At 35.4% G+C, this 23062-nt stretch overlaps 1 protein-coding gene across 1 annotated transcript; it reads left to right on the forward strand.

The window, feature by feature from the left end:
• Positions 1 to 323: 323 nt before the first annotated feature.
• Positions 324 to 2233, forward strand: LOC145947581 (uncharacterized). The gene is made up of 3 exons (XM_083057376.1): positions 324 to 657; positions 708 to 865; positions 2138 to 2233. The coding sequence occupies exons 1-3, from the start codon at positions 324 to 326 to the stop codon at positions 2231 to 2233; spliced, it is 588 nt and encodes a 195-aa protein (XP_082913502.1).
• Positions 2234 to 23062: the final 20829 nt, after the last annotated feature.

A 23062-nucleotide genomic window follows, 5' to 3' on the forward strand; every position in this document is an offset into this window, starting at 1 on the left:
TAAATTTTCAGCACTGGCAGTGCAGTGAATTTTAGAACGTACTCTGGATACACTCAAACGTCACGTGTACAGAAACCATAACCTTATAATAAAGCCGCTCTGCTTGTTGATTGTGTCACACAACCAAGTTAAAATTTCAAAAATGAGCGTATTTATTAGATTTGGATAAAAGTATTACGTTTCTAATAAATTCGTTAATTTTTGTAATTTTCATTTAGTTGTGTGGTTTACAATCGACTTCTTGAGTATTGTCATTACATTTTCTTGTGTCGTTTATTATCTGTATGTTCTTTTCTCTTTTGTTGTTACATTTGATATAACAAATGATTTGCCGTGACTTTATGCTTCGCATATGTATGAGAAACCCGTGCAAAATGAGTCACGAAGTGGAAAAATGCACTAATCAATTTTGTAATCGAAATAAATGTTGCAAAAAAGTACATCTTACCGATTATGAAGTTGATGAAGTAAATAAAAATATACGGCCTTTTCGGCAATCTGTTAACAATGAAATGCATCGATTGGCGTATATTTTAAGAGAATCTTTCTCATCAGAATTGAGAATGCATTGCTGTACATTAAATATGTTGGGCCAATGCATATGGCCGTGTTTAGCTTGCGAAACAAATTACAATAATAGTAAGTTTTTAAATAATTTAAATATTTAAAAAATGTTAAGATGCGTTAACTAAAGATTTTTACCGCTGGTGCACCTGTATGCAATAATTGTTATATTAAATTAACGCATAGCAGTGTGGAGGCTCTAAGATGTGGTCATGCCTACTGCAAATACTGTTTGAAGCGCATACCTTTTCGAGTAGATGGTCCACTTCCCGTTCACTATTGTAAAATATGTGACAAATGGGCAATGATTTTTACCATTTATGAGTTATGGAGAAAAGAAATTCTTTATAATTGTGTTTGCTTATAATGAGTATGCATACATATAACTGAAATGGATTTGCGGTTTAAAATATCGCATCATATGAAGACAGAGTATATAAGTACTGTATGAAGCTGCATTTGTGTTCTGCATCAGTAGTTAAATTTATGTTGTGTCAGAAAATGAATCAGAACTTCTTAATATCTCGAAAATGCATTGTAGAAAAGAAATGATGCTTTTGAGGTATTTAGAGGTTCCGATACATTTTCCATATTTTTATATTACATCAATATCTCACAAATATACATTAATAAAAAATATAATATTAATGTATATTAAATATATTAAATATAACATTGAAGATAAATTTACACTCTTGTGAGGTTGATGAAATATATGGATATGGAAAATGTATCGGAACCTCTAAAATCTCAAAAGCATCATTGTTATAGCCCGAACTATAACCAGTAGTTATTAGGAATAATAATATTATAAAACATTTTTACTTATAAACGAGCGCTCTCGCCAAACGCTCGTCGAACGAAAATGCTAACGCAGCGAAATACGCATGAAGCACGGAAATCGCGAGCTGCAAGCGAAGGCCAGGGACCTGCTTCGCTTGCAATTAGACCAAAAACGCGTGAGTATTGTTAACCAATCGGGGACTTGTTTCCAAGGGCCTCGCCCGTTGAAAATCAAAGAACAAAAGAAGATATAAGACGGAGAGCCCGCCCGCGAAGGCAGTCTCGAATACAATTCCTAAACATCAAGACGTGGTCGCTAATAAGAATCCGGAACATCAGGACGAGACTCACTAATAAAAATCTGAATCATTAAGAAGAATTACTAATAAACGCTCGTTAGCCAAACATCGAATGTTACGCGAATATATATATAATTAAAGAAAGGACGAGAAATAAAGTGAAACCATATTTAATTCGCAATAAAAGTGTATTTAAATAGAAGAGAACAGAGTGTAACCCTCCTAACTTCCTACGAAGTCCTGGTCGACCCGAGGATCCCCATCCTTAATTCGGCGCAACCCCAGTGCCTTGTTCGAGGCACACAACAAATTGGTGGCAGCGGTGGGATTGCGCCGACGGACCGCCAGGACCAGCAGGAACCTGAAGACCTGAAAACAATACAAAAGTATTAGAAAAATCAGGCACGTCGAAATAATCGACGGACAACACAGAAAGCAGCATACAATAAATTAAGACCCGCAATACACACATACACAACGTGTGGAAGCAGGCACGTCAGTTAGAAAAACAGCTGACGGAAATAAGCAGAAGTCACAGTCCAGTGAAAGTGAAGGACGGACAACGCAAGCAGTACGAAGAGCGATAAGCAAGCAGCTGAGAATCGAGTAGGATCACCAACGTCCCAAGGACAACGCCGACCTGCGACAATCTCACGGACAACGCGTCATCACGGAGCGACGACCTGCCGTGTCAAGCACGAGCACCGAGCCGCCAGCCGTTATCAGCCCACGAGCGATCGAGTTGCAGCAGCAGCAGCCAAGCCGTACCGAGCTATAAAGAGCGTAACGATGCGAACCATAATACTGTAAGTCCGATCCTTATAATATTTCTGCGTGAATGTCGGAAGGGAACAAGACATCCCCGAAACCGATAGCGAACAAATCTTGGCTACATAGCGACTCAGCCAAACGAGCGATTCAAGCGTTACCATTAACTGTAGAAAGACTCGAGCGAGTTCGTAGAAAATTAGAGAACGAATATTCAAGCGAAAGCGAAAACGAATTACCCGCGAACGTCATTGTTAAGCGCGAGTTCCCCTTCGATAGCTTTGACGAAAGTATACTAAAGACGCGAACAGACGGTAATAACGAAAATATAAAAGAAATTAAAATACGCGCAAGCAAAACCCCTAGCAACGCGTCACAGAAAAGCGGATGGTCAACTACGTACGATAGTAGCGATTTTGACTCTAACGAAGATAACATGTCGGTAATGCACACTCCACCAAATGGTGCAGCGGACGTATCCGTGGGTGCTGTGGACCGCGAAATTGGTCGCCTACGCGAAACTATAGAGCGCGGAAACGTACATCGCGTAGAAGTCGACGTACACAGGACACCCGCCGAACATAGGATACCCGCCGAAAACAACGCGAACGAGGAAAATCCTTTGATGCGCGACGTATTACAAGGCCTACGAGACTTACGAATCGAAATGCGGACAGAAATAAATAAAATGTACGATTGGAGGTCACGCGGAGAGATATCAGACGACAGTCGTCAAAGCTCCCAAAGATCGACATCTCCGTGAACACACCCGTAATCAAGATGCGGAAGAGAGATGCGACAGTCGGCAAGATTTACGCGAACTCACTCCCGAGCGAGACAGAAATAATCAACGTGATCACCGCGACTACCCTCGCAATCGAGACGCAGGAGATCGACGGAATCTACGCGAACACACACGCGAACAGAGAGCGGATAGGCGCTACAATAGGCAGATTAGATCCCGCGAACGCGCTTATGATCGAGATTCGGACGAAGAGCACGAGCCTCGTATGGCTTATGGACGAACCGAGCGTGACATCCGAAATCGGCGGAATGCCTCACAACGGTACATGTCACTAAAGGAGGCGCGAATAATGATACCGGAGTTCGACGGCACAACGCGAACCCGATTACAAGAATTTTTAAACTCCTGTACGTACGCAATTAAAAATATTCACCCCGATGACGAGGAAGCGTTAATTCAAGGAATATTATTTACTAAATTACGAGGAAAAGCCATGCAAGATTTTGAGACACGAGACATTCAAACGTTCGAAGAATTGAAAGACCAACTAGAAAATTCTTATCAAAGTAAGCGGAGTACAGCGCATTTACAAATCGAGTTCAATTCACTCAAGCAAAATTTTAACGAACCGGCACAGAGTTTCGGACAACGCGTCGACAAACTTGTCAGGAAATTATATAGCTCAATGATTGAGGGAGAAAAGCGTTCGAGCACATATAAGCGTGCTATTTTAGAAACCATACAAAGCCAAGCATTACTCAATTTCCAATTCGGGTTACGTAACGAATTGAAAATACTCGTGCGATCACAACGATACACAACACTCCAAGAAGCGATAACGGGCGCAACCGCAGAAGAAAAGTTAATAGGATCTAACGCATCGCGAATGACAAATGCATCGCAAAGCAAAACTGGGCAACAACCGCGACAAGGTCAACATAAAACCACGCAATGTTATAAATGCGGAAAATCGGGACATTACGGACACGATTGCCGCAGCAGTAAATACGCGCTCCCAAAACCGGACAAGCCCCCTCGTGCAAATACCGTAGAGAAATTCTGCAATTATTGCAAAAAACGCGGACATAATCGCGACGAGTGTTGGACTCTAAATGGAAGGCCGAAAACAAATACACCGGACCACGATAAGGGAACCGATAATAAAAAATCGCGAAGCATAAATAAAATTGAAAACCGTAAGAAATCGCAATCGCGAAAAAGAGATACCGAATCCGAGTATAGCAGTGACGAGGAAGAACGGCAAGAAGAAAAGAATAAAAAGACACGCGCGATAGAATATCAGGTGACTCACGTGCGACAGACGCCTCGTGGAGCAGCGAGCCTGAATTTAATAACTCTACCTATACGCGAAGTAAAGAACGGCAAGATTAACATGCTCTACGATTCTGGAGCTACTGTCTCTTTAATAAAAGTTAAACATCTGAAAGGTGAAACTGAGATATACAACGACAAAATTACTTTGATCGGCATAACCGGGCATAAAGCGCGAACAATAGGAAAATTCTACGCGACTATCGATCTAGGCAGCCGAAAAATCAAACACGCGATTTATGTCGTAAAGGACGACTTCCCAATGGAATACGAAGGGATCATAGGAATCGATTTTCTACAAAAGCAACAAGTCACGTGCGATTACAAAAAACAGGAGATTCAAATAGGAAACGCCGTATTAAAATTACGACCGTACAATAAAATTCAATTAAAACCGCGTAGCGAAACGATAATACAAGCGGCAACGAATCGTAATAAGATAGGCGTGATAAAGGCCGAAGAAACAGCACCAGGAATATATATCGGACGATGCCTGGTAGAACCAAAAAATTTTGTGTGCCCCGTCAGTATAATTAATATGACCGACGAGACCGTAGAGATTAGTACGCCGCTCGTAACCGTAGAAGACATATGTGAAGATAACGCACACAAAGTATACACGATACACACGGGCGACACTCATAACTCGTCAACGCGCGACGAACGAATCTGACAATTATTACGCACGGATCATCTAAACGTCGAAGAAAAACGCTCAGTACAACGGATATGCGAAGAATATAGCGATATATTTCATTTAAATGAAGAACCACTGACATGCACCGCGACGATAAAGCACGAGATAAACACGCGCGCCGACACCTCTCCCGTCAACGTAAGACCATACCGCCTTCCCGAGAAGCATAAAACAGAAGTAAATAAGCAAGTGCAAGGTGCAACCGCAGGTACGAGTGGTGAGGATGGCCACAGCTACGACCAGCAGGGAGCCGGCCAATCCAGCGAAACAACCGCCAAGCCCGTCTACGGAGGTGAAGACGGCCGAAGGGGTTTCGACAGACCAGATCCGGGACCTGGGAAAGAGGTCAGCCGCTGCAGACTTCTTCTGAGAATGCGCAAGCGCAAGGAGCTCTCGACGACGCAGAGTGGGGGCTCGGCTATATAGGGAGAGCCGAGAGAGGATTCCAGGCTCTTGCTCTCGCAACAACCGGCGCGGATAGACGCAGAGTCACGTGCAATTCTAACCAAAGATTTATTTTATTTTCTTATTGCGCGAAGTATATTTTATTTTGTTTTGTGGATGTGAAGGGCGAGTTATATATTTTATATTTAATTAAAATAAATATTTTAAATATTTATAATATAAAATCGAGTGCTCGTTTATTTATCCATAAACCGAATCCTGTGCGTGGTGACATCTTCGGTGAATCCTGGACAGGCCCTGACGCATGGACTGGAAGCCGCCACATCCTGGTGGATCCTGAAACAATAATTAATACGATTAATTATTAACAAAGTGTGTGACGCGAGTGTTGCGTCATTGCATACAACGAACAAAGGTGACAGTTGGATGACGTCATCTTGTGCCTTTGTCTCTGACTAAGGAAACTACGCAGTAGCCGCGAGCAGTGAAGCAGTAAGGGTGCTCATCTGTAGAAGGGGTTCTCATCCTGGGGATCCAAAGGTCTTGTCTGTGTACAAGGTAGACTACGCAGTAGCGGTACTCATCTGTAACAGGAGTTCTCATCCTGGGGATCCAGAGGTCTTGTCTGTGGACCAGGTAGACTACGCAGCAGCGGTACTCATCTGTAGAAGGGGTTCTCATTCTGGGGATCCAGAGATCTTGTCCGTGGTGTAGAGAAACGGACTGGCGACCGTGTTAAAGGTAGGAAAACTGCCTAAACAACATAACTCCCGAACTCTCAAGACCCATCGTCCGGTCACAAAGGAATGCTAAAAGACCAAATTATTAGAACAAGCATGAGTCAATGGAATGCTCCATTATTAGTAGTGCCGAAAAAAGCCAATGCGTCAGGAAAACAAAGACTCAGGGTAGTAGTAGACTTCCAAAAAGTTAACGATTTAACTATAGGCGACTCATTTCCCCTGCCTAATATTACCGATATATTGGACCAGTTAGGGAACGCCAAATATTTTACGACGCTTGATCTAGCATCAGGATATCACCAGATACCGATGGCCGAGCGCGATAAAAATAAAACCGCCTTTTCAACTCCCTATGGACACTACGAGTTCAACCGAATGCCGTTTGGATTAAAAAACGCGCCTGCGACCTTCCAACGATTAATGAATTCGGTACTAACAGGGATACAAGGGCTCAGATGTCTCGTTTATCTCGACGACATCGTAATATACGGATCCAGCTTAGAGGATCATAACAAACGACTCGTGGAAGTACTACAGAGATTACGAAAACATAATTTAAAATTGCAACCGGAAAAGTGCGAATTTTTACGTAAAGAAGTAATATACTTAGGGCATATTATTTCCGAGAACGGCATATTACCCGATCCGTCGAAACTAGACGCGGTAAAAAATTTTCCGACGCCACAAAAAATAAAAGACATACAATCGTTTATCGGACTAGCGGGCTACTATCGCAAATTCATTGAAGATTTCTCGCGAATCGCGAAACCGTTAACAAAACTAACAAAAAAGACGGAAGTTTTTGTATGGGGAAACGAACAACAAATCGCGTTCGACACCCTAAAAGAAAAATTAATGACCGCGCCAGTGTTAAAATATCCGGACTTCATCGAAGAATTCAACGTGACCACCGATGCCTCCGACTACGCAATCGGAGCCGTGCTGTCACAGGGACCGGTAGGCAATGACCGACCTATCGCTTACGCTAGCCGAGTGTTATCTCGGGCAGAGCAAAATTATAATACGACCGAAAAAGAATTGTTAGCAATCGTATGGGCAGTTAAACATTTTCGACCATATGTCTATGGAACAAAATTTAAAATAATAACCGACCATAAACCTCTAATTTGGCTATTTAACGTCACGGACCCCGGATCAAGACTCATCCGCTGGAGATTAAAATTAGAAGAATATGATTACGAGATAATTCACAAGGCCGGACGAGCAAACGCGAACGCCGACGCGCTAAGTCGACACGTAACTCGAGATGCAAGCGAGAGAAGAAAGAGAGAAATCTTCAAAGTAGAAGAAGAGGAAGAAGAGAGAGAAGAAAAACTCGCTGATAACGCTAGAGTATATACCGAAGAGGAGAAACAACAAATACTCTACGAATATCATGATGCACCCACAGGAGGACATCAGGGAATCGAACGCACAATAAAAAGAATTCGATTAAAACATAACTGGCCAGGATTAACAAGAGACGTCGAAAAATATATCTCGAAATGCGAATCCTGCCAGAAAAATAAATTATCGCGACGAGTAAAAGCACCCCTCATTATTACGGACACGCCGAGTAAACCATTCGAAAAATGCGCGTTAGATATAGTCGGACCGTTAACAATTACTAATAACGGAAATAAATATTTACTAACTTTCCAAGATAATTTAACAAAATTTAGCAAAGCAATACCGATCGCAAACCAAGAAGCTAACACGATCGCGAAAGAATTCGTCACGAAAATAATTTTCGAATACGGAATTCCCGAAAAAATTCTAACCGACCAAGGAACAAATTTTGTAAGTGAAATATTTAAGAATACGTGTAAATTACTTAAAATCGATAAAATTCAGACAACAGCTTATCACCCCGAAAGCAACGGAGCATTAGAGCGTTCACACCGTACGTTAGCCGAATATTTAAGACACTATATAAATGCCGACCAAACAGACTGGGACGAGTGGATTCCCTACGCAATGTTTACGTATAACACGACCCCACATAGCTACGGGGCATACACCTTTCGAATTAGTATACGGACATCAAGCGGACCTACCGACAGCCCTAGCGAGACCGCCTAAACTAACGTATAGTTACGACGACTACTCACAAGAATTAAAAGAAAGAATACGGGCGTCAAACCAATTCGCGAAAGAAAATATTAAAGAAGAAAAAATAAAAGCCAAAGGGTACTACGATAAATCCACGAAAGAAACAAAATTTAAGATAGGCGACAAAGTACTAGTATACGACGAAACGCTCCGACGGGGACGATCGAAAAAATTAGATGCACTATGGGCAGGACCGTACGTAATAACCGAAAAGAATTCCGACGTAAACTACACAATTAAAAAGGGAAGAAAAGCAGTGCGCATGCATACGAATAGACTAAAACTATTTATAGAAAACTAATACTTACTCAATCATCATCGCAAGTATCACGACGGTCAGGACCGTACGGGTAGGGCCGCCCTTGTTGTTGGGCCTCCAAGATCCGGTAAACCGGAATCAGGAAGGCCTCCTCCGGAGGCACAGGCACTACCTCCTGTACAATGCGTACCCCCGTGGAAATGTCCACGGACACCCGCAAAGAAAACGGGGTGCCCGCAGCCCGGCGGATAGCTGCATGGGCCCACCCCAAACGGGTGGCCGGTAGTTCCGGCCCCACCACAGGCGAGCGACGCACGACACGTGCACGTACACATGCGGAGCACGTAGGCTCCCACCAGGGGGTGACCTCATAACACCCCAAACAATAGAAAAATATGCCGTCACTGAACATTTTTTTTTTATTAAAAAGAATTTTGTTTTTTAATATCTATATCCAACCGGCACAAAGGTTGTCATAAGACTAAACGATGAGATGCAGAAGCACTCCAGGACTCAAGAGTCACACATGAAACTAACACCTTTCTCACCTGATAAAAGTTGCAAACTAAAGAGATACCATTAACGATAAAATAAACACTCAATATATTATTACAGGACACTCACACTCTTAATCTGCAACGCTGCAGCATCCGCGAATCAACGCGAGAAGAATCGACCGTATGAAATAACGGAATTCAAGCATAGCCCAGGGATATACTTTGAGCAAATTGGTCAACTACATTATTCCAAGAAAACATGGAAATTAGTAGTAAAATTAGACCTAGCACCCCTAAACTACAGACAGGAACAAATAAAAAGTTATCTAAAACAAACAGAAACAATGTGCGTTTCAACTATTTTGCGACTCCCTTATTATAAGAACATATGTATCAATTCAAATAATATCGCGAAACGAAAATTAAAATATTTGAATAACATAATGAATCAAATCAACACTATATACAAAAGACCTATAAACAAACGTCGAGGACTAATAGACGGAATAGGCTCAATAGCGAAAACATTATTCGGGACCATGGACGCAAATGACGAAAAACGCATAAACGAACAGCTAGAATTATTAGAAAATAATCGACAAGTAACAGAACACGCGATTAGAAACCAATTAAAATTAGTAAATGCTACTGTAGCGCATTTAGATAAATTAGAAAATATAATTGAACATAACGAAAAAATATTGCGAAAAACCATAACCGAATCTATTTCTTTAGAGGAAATACGTGACCATTTCAGGGCCATAGATACAATTATAAGCGAATTAGTAAAGGACGCAGAAAATATAATGGAATATTTAACATATATACGAAAAGGCGAAATGCACCCTAAATTAATGCCAATTAATGACATTGTAATTCATTTAAAAGAAGCGGCAGCGCAACTGCCTGAAGGATTATATTTTCCTTTTAAAGTCCGCACAGACGACTGGTCAGCGATAGAAAAAAACACCGTAATAACAGCGTACTGTGATACGACAACAATATATACTATTTTGCGTTTTCCTTTAATTGCGCAACCGACCTATGATATTGTAAAAGTAATAAAATTCCCCACACCATCCTATAATAATGTATACAATTATATCAAAATAGATAATCAAATAATTGTTATAGATAAAGAAAAATTAACGTATGCGACAATGACGGAAAGCGAATTACGAAACTGTAATAAAATTAATACACAATATGTATGTAAACGCAATTCACCTGTACACCGCGTAGATTTAGACGCACCATGCGAAATTCAAATGTATACGCAGCGACAACATTATCAGAGCAAATGTAATGTAAGACACTATGTCTCGACCCACATGTTATGGATAGCATTACACCAAGAGCACACTTGGTTATACTCGACGGACGCCGAACAAACGATAACCATACAATGTGACGGCCAGCTCGAAAATAAAATAATAAGAAATACCGGCGAAATTACGCTAAACGGAAATTGTAAACTGACAACACCAGACACAATAATAGAAACAGAAGAAAAAACATACGAAATCGTTCTAGAAACCTTTCTACCTAGTATCAATATAACAATTCCAGGAGACGGAAATATAACAAGACATAACGAAGACACGCTAGAAAACATCTCAACATCGCTTAGAATTAACAAACCTCAAAGCCAAATTGACAGACAGATAACGACTTACAAAACAACGAACAAAACTTCTACGCAACGAAACAATTTATCTATCCGATGACATCTAGCGGAATAATAATAATATTAATTATAATAACCATTATAGTATTTTGGATAATAATACGACAAAGAAATAAAAACAAAAGACGACCATCAGTTAGGATAGTCGATGACTTTGGCATACCAAGATCAATATTAAGAAGAAGCCAAAGTACTAGATTTTAGAAATAAGAAACGATTATAAAACTACATTGTAAACGGGAATTATAATTGTAAGTAACATTAGAAATAATTTTAACGTAAGATAAGAAAGGAAGCGAAAAACTTCTTACCTCCGTTTTTCTTTTTTTTACGGGGGAGGGATGTTATAGCCCGAACTATAACCAGTAGTTATTAGGAATAATAATATTATAAAACATTTTTACTTATAAACGAGCGCTCTCGCCAAACGCTCGTCGAACGAAAATGCTAACGCAGCGAAATACGCACGAAGCACGGAAATCGCGAGCTGCAAGCGAAGGCCAGGGACTTCGACCTGCTTCGCTTGCAATTAGACCAAAAACGCGTGAGTATTGTTAACCAATCGGAGACTTGTTTCCAAGGGCCTCGCCCGTTGAAAATCAAAGAACAAAAGAAGATATAAGACGGAGAGCCCGCCCGCGAAGGCAGTCTCGAATACAATTCCTAAACATCAAGACGTGGTCGCTAATAAGAATCCGGAACATCAGGACGAGACTCACTAATAAAAATCTGAATCATTAAGAAGAATTACTAATAAACGCTCGTTAGCCAAACATCGAATGTTACGCGAATATATATATAATTAAAGAAAGGACGAGAAATAAAGTGAAACCATATTTAATTCGCAATAAAAGTGTATTTAAATAGAAGAGAACAGAGTGTAACCCTCCTAACTTCCTACGAAGTCCTGGTCGACCCGAGGATCCCCATCCTTAATTCGGCGCAACCCCAGTGCCTTGTTCGAGGCACACAACATCATTTTTTTCTACATTGCATTTTCGAAATATTCAGAAATTCTGATACATTTTCTGACACTACGTAAATTTGACAACTTATGCAGAATATAAATACAACTTCACGCGGTACGTACATATAAGAAAATATTTTTATATGTTCAAATAAATATATTTGAATACATATTTTTAATAAAAATAAAATATTTATTTACAGAATAAAATGGATGAAGAACGATGAAACAAATGGACAAAATTAAAAGAAAAGGGACAGAAGCATAATATTTTTAAGTTGTTTTTTCTATTTCTAAAAGTTTTAAACTCTAGTGTTCAAACTCTTTTTCAATTATATGTGTTTCCCATTTATAAACGGGACAAGAATAAGACAGCACAAATGTTCGAAAGATGTTCAAAGAATATTCAGATAATGTTTAAGCATTATCTTAATGTTCTCCAAACGTTTTCCGAACACTTGTGCTGTATTATTCTTAAGGTTGAATATAAGATTAAAATTTGTATTACTCTTCATTTTTGAATATAGTAGTATATCTATATGGATAATTATTTATACTTGCATCTAAATATTGTAATACTCATTTTGCAATGAGCATTTTTTTATTTAAATTAATTTCAGAAGAGATTTAATATTAAACTTTGTTATATCCTTATAAAAATACAAAATTCGACATCCATGAAGTAAATTTATTCATTGTTCCGCCTACAACAGAAATGAAGAGAGAAAATTATATTTAAGAAAATAATAGGATGATTTCTCATTCTACTATTAATCACTATCTGAGAATTAATATATTCTTAAATTCTTAATATTATTTTATGTTAATTTAAAATTTAATTTATATTTGTAATTGTAATTGGTTATTATTTTGTACTCAACGGGACACATTTGACATTTTCTTTTCAAAATCCTAAGAATCAGTTGCCTTTTTTAAAAAATTCTTTCAGTTACTATTTTTTAATATAAAATTCTAGATAACAACTTAGTAAAGTATTAAATAACGTAATTGTTATGGTAACAGAAATTTGATAGGGATTTTCAAATCAAAGGAAGAAAAAACGTAAAAGAAAGTATAAAAACAAGTAGTGTATACAAAAATATATAATTGTTTAACGTAACTAATTTTAAATTACATGTAAATAAAAATTACGTAAGTTTTATATAATTGGCTGTAAATCTACAGATTGGACATTTTACTTGTATTATTTCTACATTTATTGTATTATCACTTAATATTTGCAATGCACAGTTGTAACAAACTATGTGTCCACATTCTGCTGCGCCAAAGTTATTCGAAGTTATATATAAGGTACATATTGGACATGCCAAAGGCTTGATGTCATCTAACTTTATATGTCGTCGTTTACAATTAGCACGGTTGCAAATACTAGTTTTATAATCGTTACATATGTTTTTGTTTTGCAATGTACGTCCAACCTCTCTTTTGAGATTCTCCGTTGGATTTCTTGTTGTTTCATATTGAAGTTGTTCTATGCTGGTGCAGTGCATATATGGGCAATTCTTATTGCGGCACGTAGTATTTTGAAAATTGAAGCAATATTTAAAGACATGCACTTTACCGCAATCCAGATCAAAGCAGGAATTATCTTCACATTTTTCAATGGTTACTTTCCTGAAACATTTTTGTTATATAATGTGAGAACACGTAACAAAAAGGTTATGCTTTATCATTAGACACTACAAATTCTTACTGTAAGCCGTAGCGAGACATATTTCTGTTTAAAAAAACAACAGCAGTAGCAAATAACGACGATGGAAATAAAAACAATAATATCAGCAAATAACGACAATAGAAATAAAAACAACAGAATTTATTAGGGTGCGATTCGGACTATTCTACAATAAGCATCGTTATCTGTTGTCGGATGTCGTAGCGTCCAATCACGGTCTTAGGCCGAATTCACACTTTGACAGCAAATAAGGGAAAGCTTGAAGTTAGCCGAAAAAATCTCATTTTCGTTTAAAAAACGATTCAATCATTTGCTATGATTATTGGTCTAATTATAGCATTTGTTTATTATTTATCTTAAAAACGAAAAATAATCTGTCACATTACCCAGATAGCACACGGACATCCACTGGACGTCCATCGAACGTACGTTTGTGGACATTTGAACATCCGATGGACGTCCGATTAAAGGTCGCTGGACGTCCGATGGACGTCCATTCAAGGTACGTTTGCAAATCCGCTGGACGTCCGTAGGATGTCCATATTGGACGTCCAGTGAAACTTGATGGACAGTGAAATTTGATGGACCTCAATTGAACGTACATAAGACGTTCCAATTTTCATAAGCGGACATCCATGGAATGCCCAAAATATGTCCTGTATGTAAAATTTCAATTTTATAGGTATACAATAAAATTCCAGATAGCACAGAACATCCTGTGGACGTCCATTTTATGTCCATTTTACGGTCGCCCGTTCATGGACATAAAATGGACATCCATAGGATATCCATTTTGGACATCTGTCATTAAATATAATAAAATAAAATAATAAAGAAAACTTTCAGTATAATTATGAATTTATATATTAAATATTTTGATTTTTTTATAAAATATACATATTATATATAATTCTTAGTTTCGTCTTATTACGATCTATATAATATATATATATATATATATATATATATATATATTATAATAACACAAAATGTAATTTAATATACTATATACGAAACAAAACATTCTTAGAAATTTTTTATTCTAACTCTCATCAACATATACATGAGGACTTCAAAAATATATTGCGTTTCTAAAACTATTACATATTAATAATAAACTCAAAATATCAAACAAACAAACTAAATCAAATAGGAACTCATCTTATTACATATCTTAATATATATATATATTATAACACAAAATATATTAATATGTAATATATTAATAAAATATATACTGTGTATATATATATATATAAAACATTCTTAGAAATTTCTTATTAGGCATCAACGTACGAGAGGACATAAAAAATATTGCGTCTAAATAAATTATTACTTATATATATATTAATAATTTACTCAAAAAACAAACTAAACCAAATAAGAACTGAACATAAAACAAAAGCTTGAAAAATTTCACAAATCTTCCGATTGCCTTTGAACATTTAATCTTTTTTGTTCCGCATCAAACCTTTCTTTCGCCCTTTTTAGCCATTTTTGTATTGCCTCTTCGATTTCTTTTTTTGTGAAAGTAGCGTTTAACTTTTCGCCTGCAGCTGTAACAGAAACTGATATATATATATATTTACGTACTGAACATTCATTTAAAACAGCACAGTTTAAAAAAATAGGTATGTAAGAATAAAAAACAAGCTTGCCTCATTATTATTATTGTATAAAAAACATACCGATTAATAACTGTGATAGCTTTAATATCCGGAATACACGTTTATTCTTTTTTCCCAGCCAACTATATTTAACAGCTAATTCATTGGTGAGAATTTGACTCAAGTTGCGTTTTATGAATTCGTAAGCATTCTTCCCTCCAACTTTTGAAGCTTCTAAAATCTGAAATATTTTCGTCATTAAAAAGCAGCTGTATAGAATTATGGATTTATGAAATAAATTTGATAACTATATACGAGGTCTGTAAATAAAGTAATGAGACTGGTACCAGACCGCACGAATTGGTAACACTGCGCGTCTCCGCGCCACAGTGGGCGCACTTCAACATCTTATGTAGCTTCAGCGTGAGTGGCGAGTCGCTCGTGTCAACAGGTGGATTGTGAGAGCTTTTTTTGCAAAGTCATTTTTTTTGCTGCGTCACTATAATGAGCGAGCGGAATTACGAGCAACAGTGTGCGATTAAGTTCTGTTTGAAACTTGGCTACAACGCGACTAAGACTCTGGCAAAACTCCAACAGGTCTACGGTGATGCTGCTTTGTCAAGAGCCCAAGTGTTCAAGTGGTTCAAGGCATTTTCCGAAGGTCTGGAATCAGTTGAAGATGAGTCTCGGTCTGGAAGGCCATCAACGTCGAGAAATGACGAAAATGTGGAACGAATTCGAGATCTTGTGCGGTCTGACCGTCGGTTAACTGTCAGATTGATCGCAGACGAGCTGAATTTGAACCACACGACCGTCACTTTGATACTTATGAAAACGTAAAAGCGGCTGTAACCGACCAGCTGAAGGCCATTCAGGTTTCTGAGTTCCAGCACTGCTATGAAGTCTGGAAACAACGTCTCAGGCGCTGCGTGGCTTCCCAAGGGAACTGTTTTGAAGGAGACAGAGTTAAATTATAGTTAAATTATAAATAAAAGTTCATCTCGAAAAAGTCTCATTACTTTATTTACAGACCTCGTATATACATTATTTACCGATGTATCAAAATTTTCATCAATTTTCAAGAACTCCTCCACCTGCTCCAACTGTCTTTCATTTTGTATGGGAATATTGGAAGAAAAAATAGATCGCTGTCTGGTATTGTCTACAGCATTATTGCCATTTGTATGATGTAGATTCTCTATTGCATTTTTAATGTCTCTTATGTTATCACTTTGTTGCCAAATTTCTGCTTTAAAGAGATGCTGTTGCCGTATAATTTCTTTAAAATATGTTACAGAATCTACAACAATAAATGATTAACATATATATATATATATATATATATATATATATTATTTTATATTTTCAAATACCATGAATTTGATATCAGCCAAATATAGATATTAATATAAATCTTGTTATTTATTTCAGTAACTGCGGCGACATTGATTACATTTTCTTTTAGATTTAATAGTATACATGTATTGAAATGTAGAATGTTTTATTTATCTATCAAAACTTTTGAATTAAACAATATGCTTAACGAAATTAATATAGTTAAATATATACATTGCATACATAATTATTTAATTGCATGTTTAATTAACTGAATAAATGACTATGTGAAATTTAAAGTAAACACGAAAAATATTTATAAATATCTGCATTTATTAATATCAATATATACAAACCGTTATTATTTTGCAAATCTTTGTGGATTGGGCAATGTTTGCAAGTGCAAATAGAATTATTGAATGCACAGTTGAAAATGTTATTACCCAAAACGTTTATTGATGGCTTATCATTTTGATCACGTAACGCAATGGACGATTCCGAATAAAACTCTTTTGTTTTCGGAACTTCTTTGCTTGAAGTTTTCGGCATAGCTATAAAAAAAGTTATGTTTTTTTACTCTTGTGTATTATGTATTATTATGCTTGCTCATCTTTGCAAGTTATTGAAATGTTTTTTCGTATTATCTATAAATCATTTAAACCAATTGAAAAATATTGTTTTATCTAATAATATTTCGTGAATGAAGCACCATTAAAGCTTGCGTTTAAAATTCATAATTAATTGAAAAATTGACCATTATAAATTATAATTTAATTCAAGAATATATTTTCAATAAAGTAGTATTTAAACAAACTTTGTATACATAAATTGTCTTCTGCAGACTCATCATCACTTATACTTGTCGACAAGACAAGCCTTTTATTTTTATTTTTGTTTTGAGCGTCCGTTACTTCTGAAATTGAATTATATAGAATATATACTTTAGAATATATACACACAGTACATATAGTTACAATATATTTAAACAAATATATAAAATCTTTACGTTTCAAACGTGGAGGCGTTGGCAGAGTCCTATAATCATCCTCGTCTTCAGAAGAAGATAATGGCCGCTTACTGGATCGTTTTCGTTGTTCATCTATTTCAGAATTCAAGTCAGAGGTGCACTCTGACTTTTTGCATTTTTCCCTGGCAGTTTTGTAATCGGCTAGAAATATGAAAATTGATATTATATTGAGATTATATCAGACCCTAATCTAAGAATTACGAGTGACATGTTTCATACCTAAAATTGTAATATAAACTAAAACATTTAAAAATTAATTTACTGTATAGAAGAAATGTACTTAGACTTAAATAATGAATCGAAGAAATTTTAATAATTTCTTAAATGTTATAGTATTAACACATGCATCTTTTTAAAAGAAATATTTAGTCTAACTTTATTTGTGGCTTATGCACAGATATACAACCAAACGCTGCATATACTTACCAAAAGTGCTGTTTCGAAATATACTGATTTCGTAGGAAGGCCAACATGTATTCGGCTCTTCATTTTTACGAATAATAGCCATAATTTTCTCGTTTTTAAACGGCGGCCAGTAACATCGGTTTTGTACAATCCAACTAGATGGTACTGCCTCGACTGTATCTTCGTCAATAAATCTGACGACAGTCCATGATGATTGATCTACCATTCTTTGCTGTGATATAAACAATAAAACGCAACCTTCACTTTTGTTTTAATAAAAAAAGAATTTTTACTTATTTTCTAAATCTTACTTACATATACTTATATGCACTTACATATACATTTTGTACAGTAATTTTTATGTACATTTTTAAAAGAAAACTTCTGCCCAAGACAGAACACAAAGTAACTTGATACATCGATAGTCAAGTTTGTAACAAAAATTTGCATTGACAACAAAATTGGAAACATTTTTTGTCTACAAATTGTAAAAGTAAAACACCATGTGTATATTTTATCATATAAAAGGGTAAAAACCCGAGGTTTATTAATTTAAATATAAATACACATGAGAAAGGTCTTAAGAGCCGAACGCGGATGTTAGTGCGTGCTTTTCATCGAAAATTTATTTTATTAATTTAGTTATTACAAGATTTTAATTAACACGAATAAAATATATAATTTAGTATATTAACTATTTTGAATGCAAAAGAGGGAAAACAACACTTTGGTTTTTTAATTTTTATTTTAGGCATTTATATACGATTTGTTTTATATCCCATTTCTGCAAACCTCCGATACGATCGACGATATAAATTCCTAACTTTGATGATTCACATGGTTCCGAATAAAAATCAGTAAGTGAGTGATATTTATTGCCAATTACAAAAGTACCTTCATTACTTGAAATAAAATTTTTAACAATTATAATAGTTCCGTCTGCTAAACAACAAATGTTATCAGGTGCTGTCGTTTTTAATATAAATTGTTTAAATACTATTTTATTATATTGATTCAATTTTGAATTTAAATTAATGTTATTTACGATCGGACCATTAAAATGCAGATTTTGAAGTTGTGGCTCTAATTGTTCTTAACTTATCGGTTGATTTTGCACAAGAATTTTGTTCGCTTATACGACAAACAATCTGTTCTAATGGTTTCTCATTTTTACGAATCATTTTTAAGATAGTTTGCATATAATTTTCAAATGCAAACGCACTAAACTCCTGCAATGTTCCAAAATTTACAGCATCATTATAAAGATGAAGTAAATTATGTACGTTATGTGATGCATTTTCTTTTCCATATAGAATTATAAATGTTTTTACAAAGTATTTTAACAGTAATTTTGCATAATCTAAATACAATTCCATGTGCTTTGAGTTTGATAAAATGGTGATTGCTACGTGCAAAGTTAAGAAGTTAAGATATTTATAGGTATCCAGAACGGATTTTAAAACTACTGGTCCTGTATATAACACAAAAGTTCTAAACTCAGTTCCTTTCCATCTGTTGCTTTCACTTAATGACCTTGTTTTTCGATTTATTTCGCACGGAATATGACGTTTTTGCTCTGCTAATGATGCAGATATTTCTGATATTTGATTAAAAGATAATTTGCATCGAGGTTTTCCATTGCACCACATTTTTACAACTATTGTTTTGACAATTCCCAGGTACAATAAATGCAATGAATCAGATGGAAAATCCTTTACCATATCTAAATTGGGAATTGTTTCAAGTATAGATGTGCCTGTGTGATGGCCTTCCTGTAATTTTAGACGAAAATCATAGTCTGTTCTTTCATGAAAATTGTTTACATATGGAAAACACACTCTGTTAAGAAAATATTCTCCTTCACATGTACATTTGTTACATGAATAGTAACCCGAATGTCCTTTCGTGAATTTAATAAAAGCTTTAGCGGGTACGTCACAAATAAATGCATTAATTTTAAATGCATAATTGTGCCCATTAATTGTTATGCCATTTAAAATAAAATCAATAGCTTCCTCTGTAAAAGCTTGTAAAAATAAATTTGCGTTTTCAGGTTTCTCATTTCCGTAGTAAATCCCAACAACATTTACTTCGCTGTAATTCTCCACAATGTTGCATAAAATCGGATATACCTGACTATTTGAGCTTTTAAATAAAGGAAGACCATCAACATTCACATTAACTTGAATAGATTGCAAATTTTCAGAATATCGCGATACAAGTTCTTCGATACAATTACGCAGTCCAAAATGGTAATAATATCCTGGTGGAATACTTTGTAAATTTATCTTCCTAGGAGTTCTCAATAAAGTACGTGCATTAGTAGGTAATTCCGGATACTTGGATTTTATGCGAGTCATTAATTCGGTTAATGCAACGTGTGATATGTGGTTTCTGATTGCCCAATTTTGAAGCCATAGCAAAAAATTTGTAGAATTATCAGAATGAAGATTATCAGATTCTGTATTAACGTGATCAATAACGTCATTAGAATTATTTCCATTCATTGCTTCGATTCCAAAGGTATCGTTGGAAGTATTTTCAACATTATTACGATCAATATTTACATTGGAATGACTAGAATCTTCGTCATGTAATTCACCATTGTTACTCAAGTTCTGTGTCAATGACAAATTACTTAATCGATGTGACTCGTCATCTTCAAGTAATGGTGATGTACTAATATTCTTAGAATTCGGAAACGAACTTCTTAATAATAATGACGTTTCACAATTGCTTTGCGTGACGTTAATCACTGAATCTGACATCTTTTTTGCTCGTCGATAATAATTACATTTTATTTTTGGCATTTTTTATAATAAACTATATTTTGTTTTCTTAATTACTTGTTCTGATCTTGTTGACGTCGTGGATATCCTTATTGACCTTTATGATATCTCGTTATTCCCTTTGAAAAAGTTCTGCATACAGAAAAGAAAGAATTGAAATATTTTCAATTACAACATATATATATGTATGTATATATATTTTTTCTACAAAAAGTGCAACATCAAATTATTTTTGTATCAAATTGTGTGAAAAACATTTCTTATCGATGACTCACATTTTATTGATTGTAGACAGTTTTATTGCTTTTTATAAGAACTTTTCAACTAAGAAATTGATTTCTAAAGAATAATGTATTCAATAGATATATTCAATAGATAATTAATATGAAAGATAGTAAGGGGCATGTATGAAATTACAAAAACAGTCGTAAACAGTTAAAGCCTTATTGCAATTAAATCTATAGAGCGAAAGTCTGAAACACTGGGAATACATAAGCATTATGTTGTGAAGAATGATGTGTGATGAAAATTAAACATGAATTCTACTTTACAATTGTCTGTAAATATAAGAGAAATAAGTTTTTAATTGCATACAAATTAAAATAGTGCTGTTCTTCACTTCAAAAAAGATGTGTGTCGCAGACTACAACTAAAAAATCATATTTTAAAATATTGAATGGTGTTCCGTATTCCTATTTTTACTTTTTACAAACCTTATTTTATAAATGTATATAAATTTTTGTCGAAAATAAATAACGATTGTAAAATGCATATATAATTATATTAAAATGCATATATATAATTATAACCTCTTAAGAGGTTAACAAATTCCGATACTGCATATTTTATCACCGCTAATAGAATATGAATTAGAACTATTTAGTATTTGTTTGCACGTTATATACATATCAAGCATTCAATACTGCAAAATGCATATAATTACATCATAGAAATAGAGAAAGACAAATTTGTTTTGTTCATAACCTAAACCTAAACGAATCGAAAACTCATCAGATATAACCCAAGGGTAAGGTTGAAGGCGTAAATGGTCTTTATTCCAAGAGACTAATCTACAAAAAAACTCATCAGAAGAAATAAATAATATGTATTTACGGTATCTGGCAGTGCTGTTCTTTCGTGGGTCGTGGGTCACCCAACCACTCGACTCGGGATCTCACTACTACACGCGTAACGTATCGGTGTAGCTGGCGCTAAAGCTCGACGAAGCGAGATTCGTGTCGAAAACAAATTATAACCGTCGCATTGTTCTTCTTTATTTAGAGGGAAAACGCGAACACGCGCAAAAGCGCTTCCAAATGAATGGTTGGTGGAAGTATGGAGAAAATAAATGACAAATGCGCGCGAAATGTTAATGTCCAATACTGGATATCCTATGGACGTCCAAATACGGATGACAGATGGATGTCCAAAATCGGATATCCTATGGACGTCTATTTTATGTACATTTTACGTTCGCACGTTCATGGACATAAAATGGACGTCCATAGGATATCCAATTTTGGACATCCGTCAGTGACCCGCATTTGGACGTCCATAGGATGTCCGGTATATGTCCATGGACGTGCGGACGTTAAATGGACATAAAACGGACGTCCATAGGATGTCCTGTGCTATCTAGGTAAGGCCGCATCTACAATGGGTATAGCCTTAAGGCCATAAGGAATTGACCAATCACAGTTGAATGTAAGATTTTGCGCACAATAAAGAAAATATTAGGAATAAAAATTATTTTAAAATAATAAAATCGATAAAAAATGTTTTTAAATATAATCAATATATAGTAATATATATATATATATATATATATATATATATAATATATGTATATAATTGATAATATGATCGATTCTTTTCGCACTTTTCTTTCGTATTCACTATTGTATCGTTTTTTAGAAATCCTTAACACAGAGAGGGAATTTATCGTCTCCTTTATTTCCACAATAAAAATAATCCAGCAAATATTTTAATCTGATTTCACAAAGAAGACTATTATATTGATTTTTGTAAATTTTTACTTAAAAATGTGACGTAAATATATAAATACATTCAAAAATGTAAAGTGCTATATATACATATATGTATATTTATATATATATATATATATAATATGAGAAATAAAAATCGAAAACACAAGCGACAATTGAAAAAAAATATCGTGAAAATTATATAGTTCTTTGAAACTTTGAGTTTAGAGTCATAGATGATTGTACCAATATGATGGAAGTGGTAAAAGAATTTATCAAATTATTCTCTATTAATTACAAACATCTCTTTTATTGCTTACCCACAAATTTTCAAAATATATACAGGGTGTCTCAGACCATCCG

This window comes from Prenolepis imparis, unplaced genomic scaffold (assembly GCF_030444845.1).
Source record: "Prenolepis imparis isolate NDT839.2.m4 unplaced genomic scaffold, iyPreImpa1.0 SCAF_103, whole genome shotgun sequence".
Taxonomy (NCBI): domain Eukaryota; kingdom Metazoa; phylum Arthropoda; class Insecta; order Hymenoptera; family Formicidae; genus Prenolepis; species Prenolepis imparis.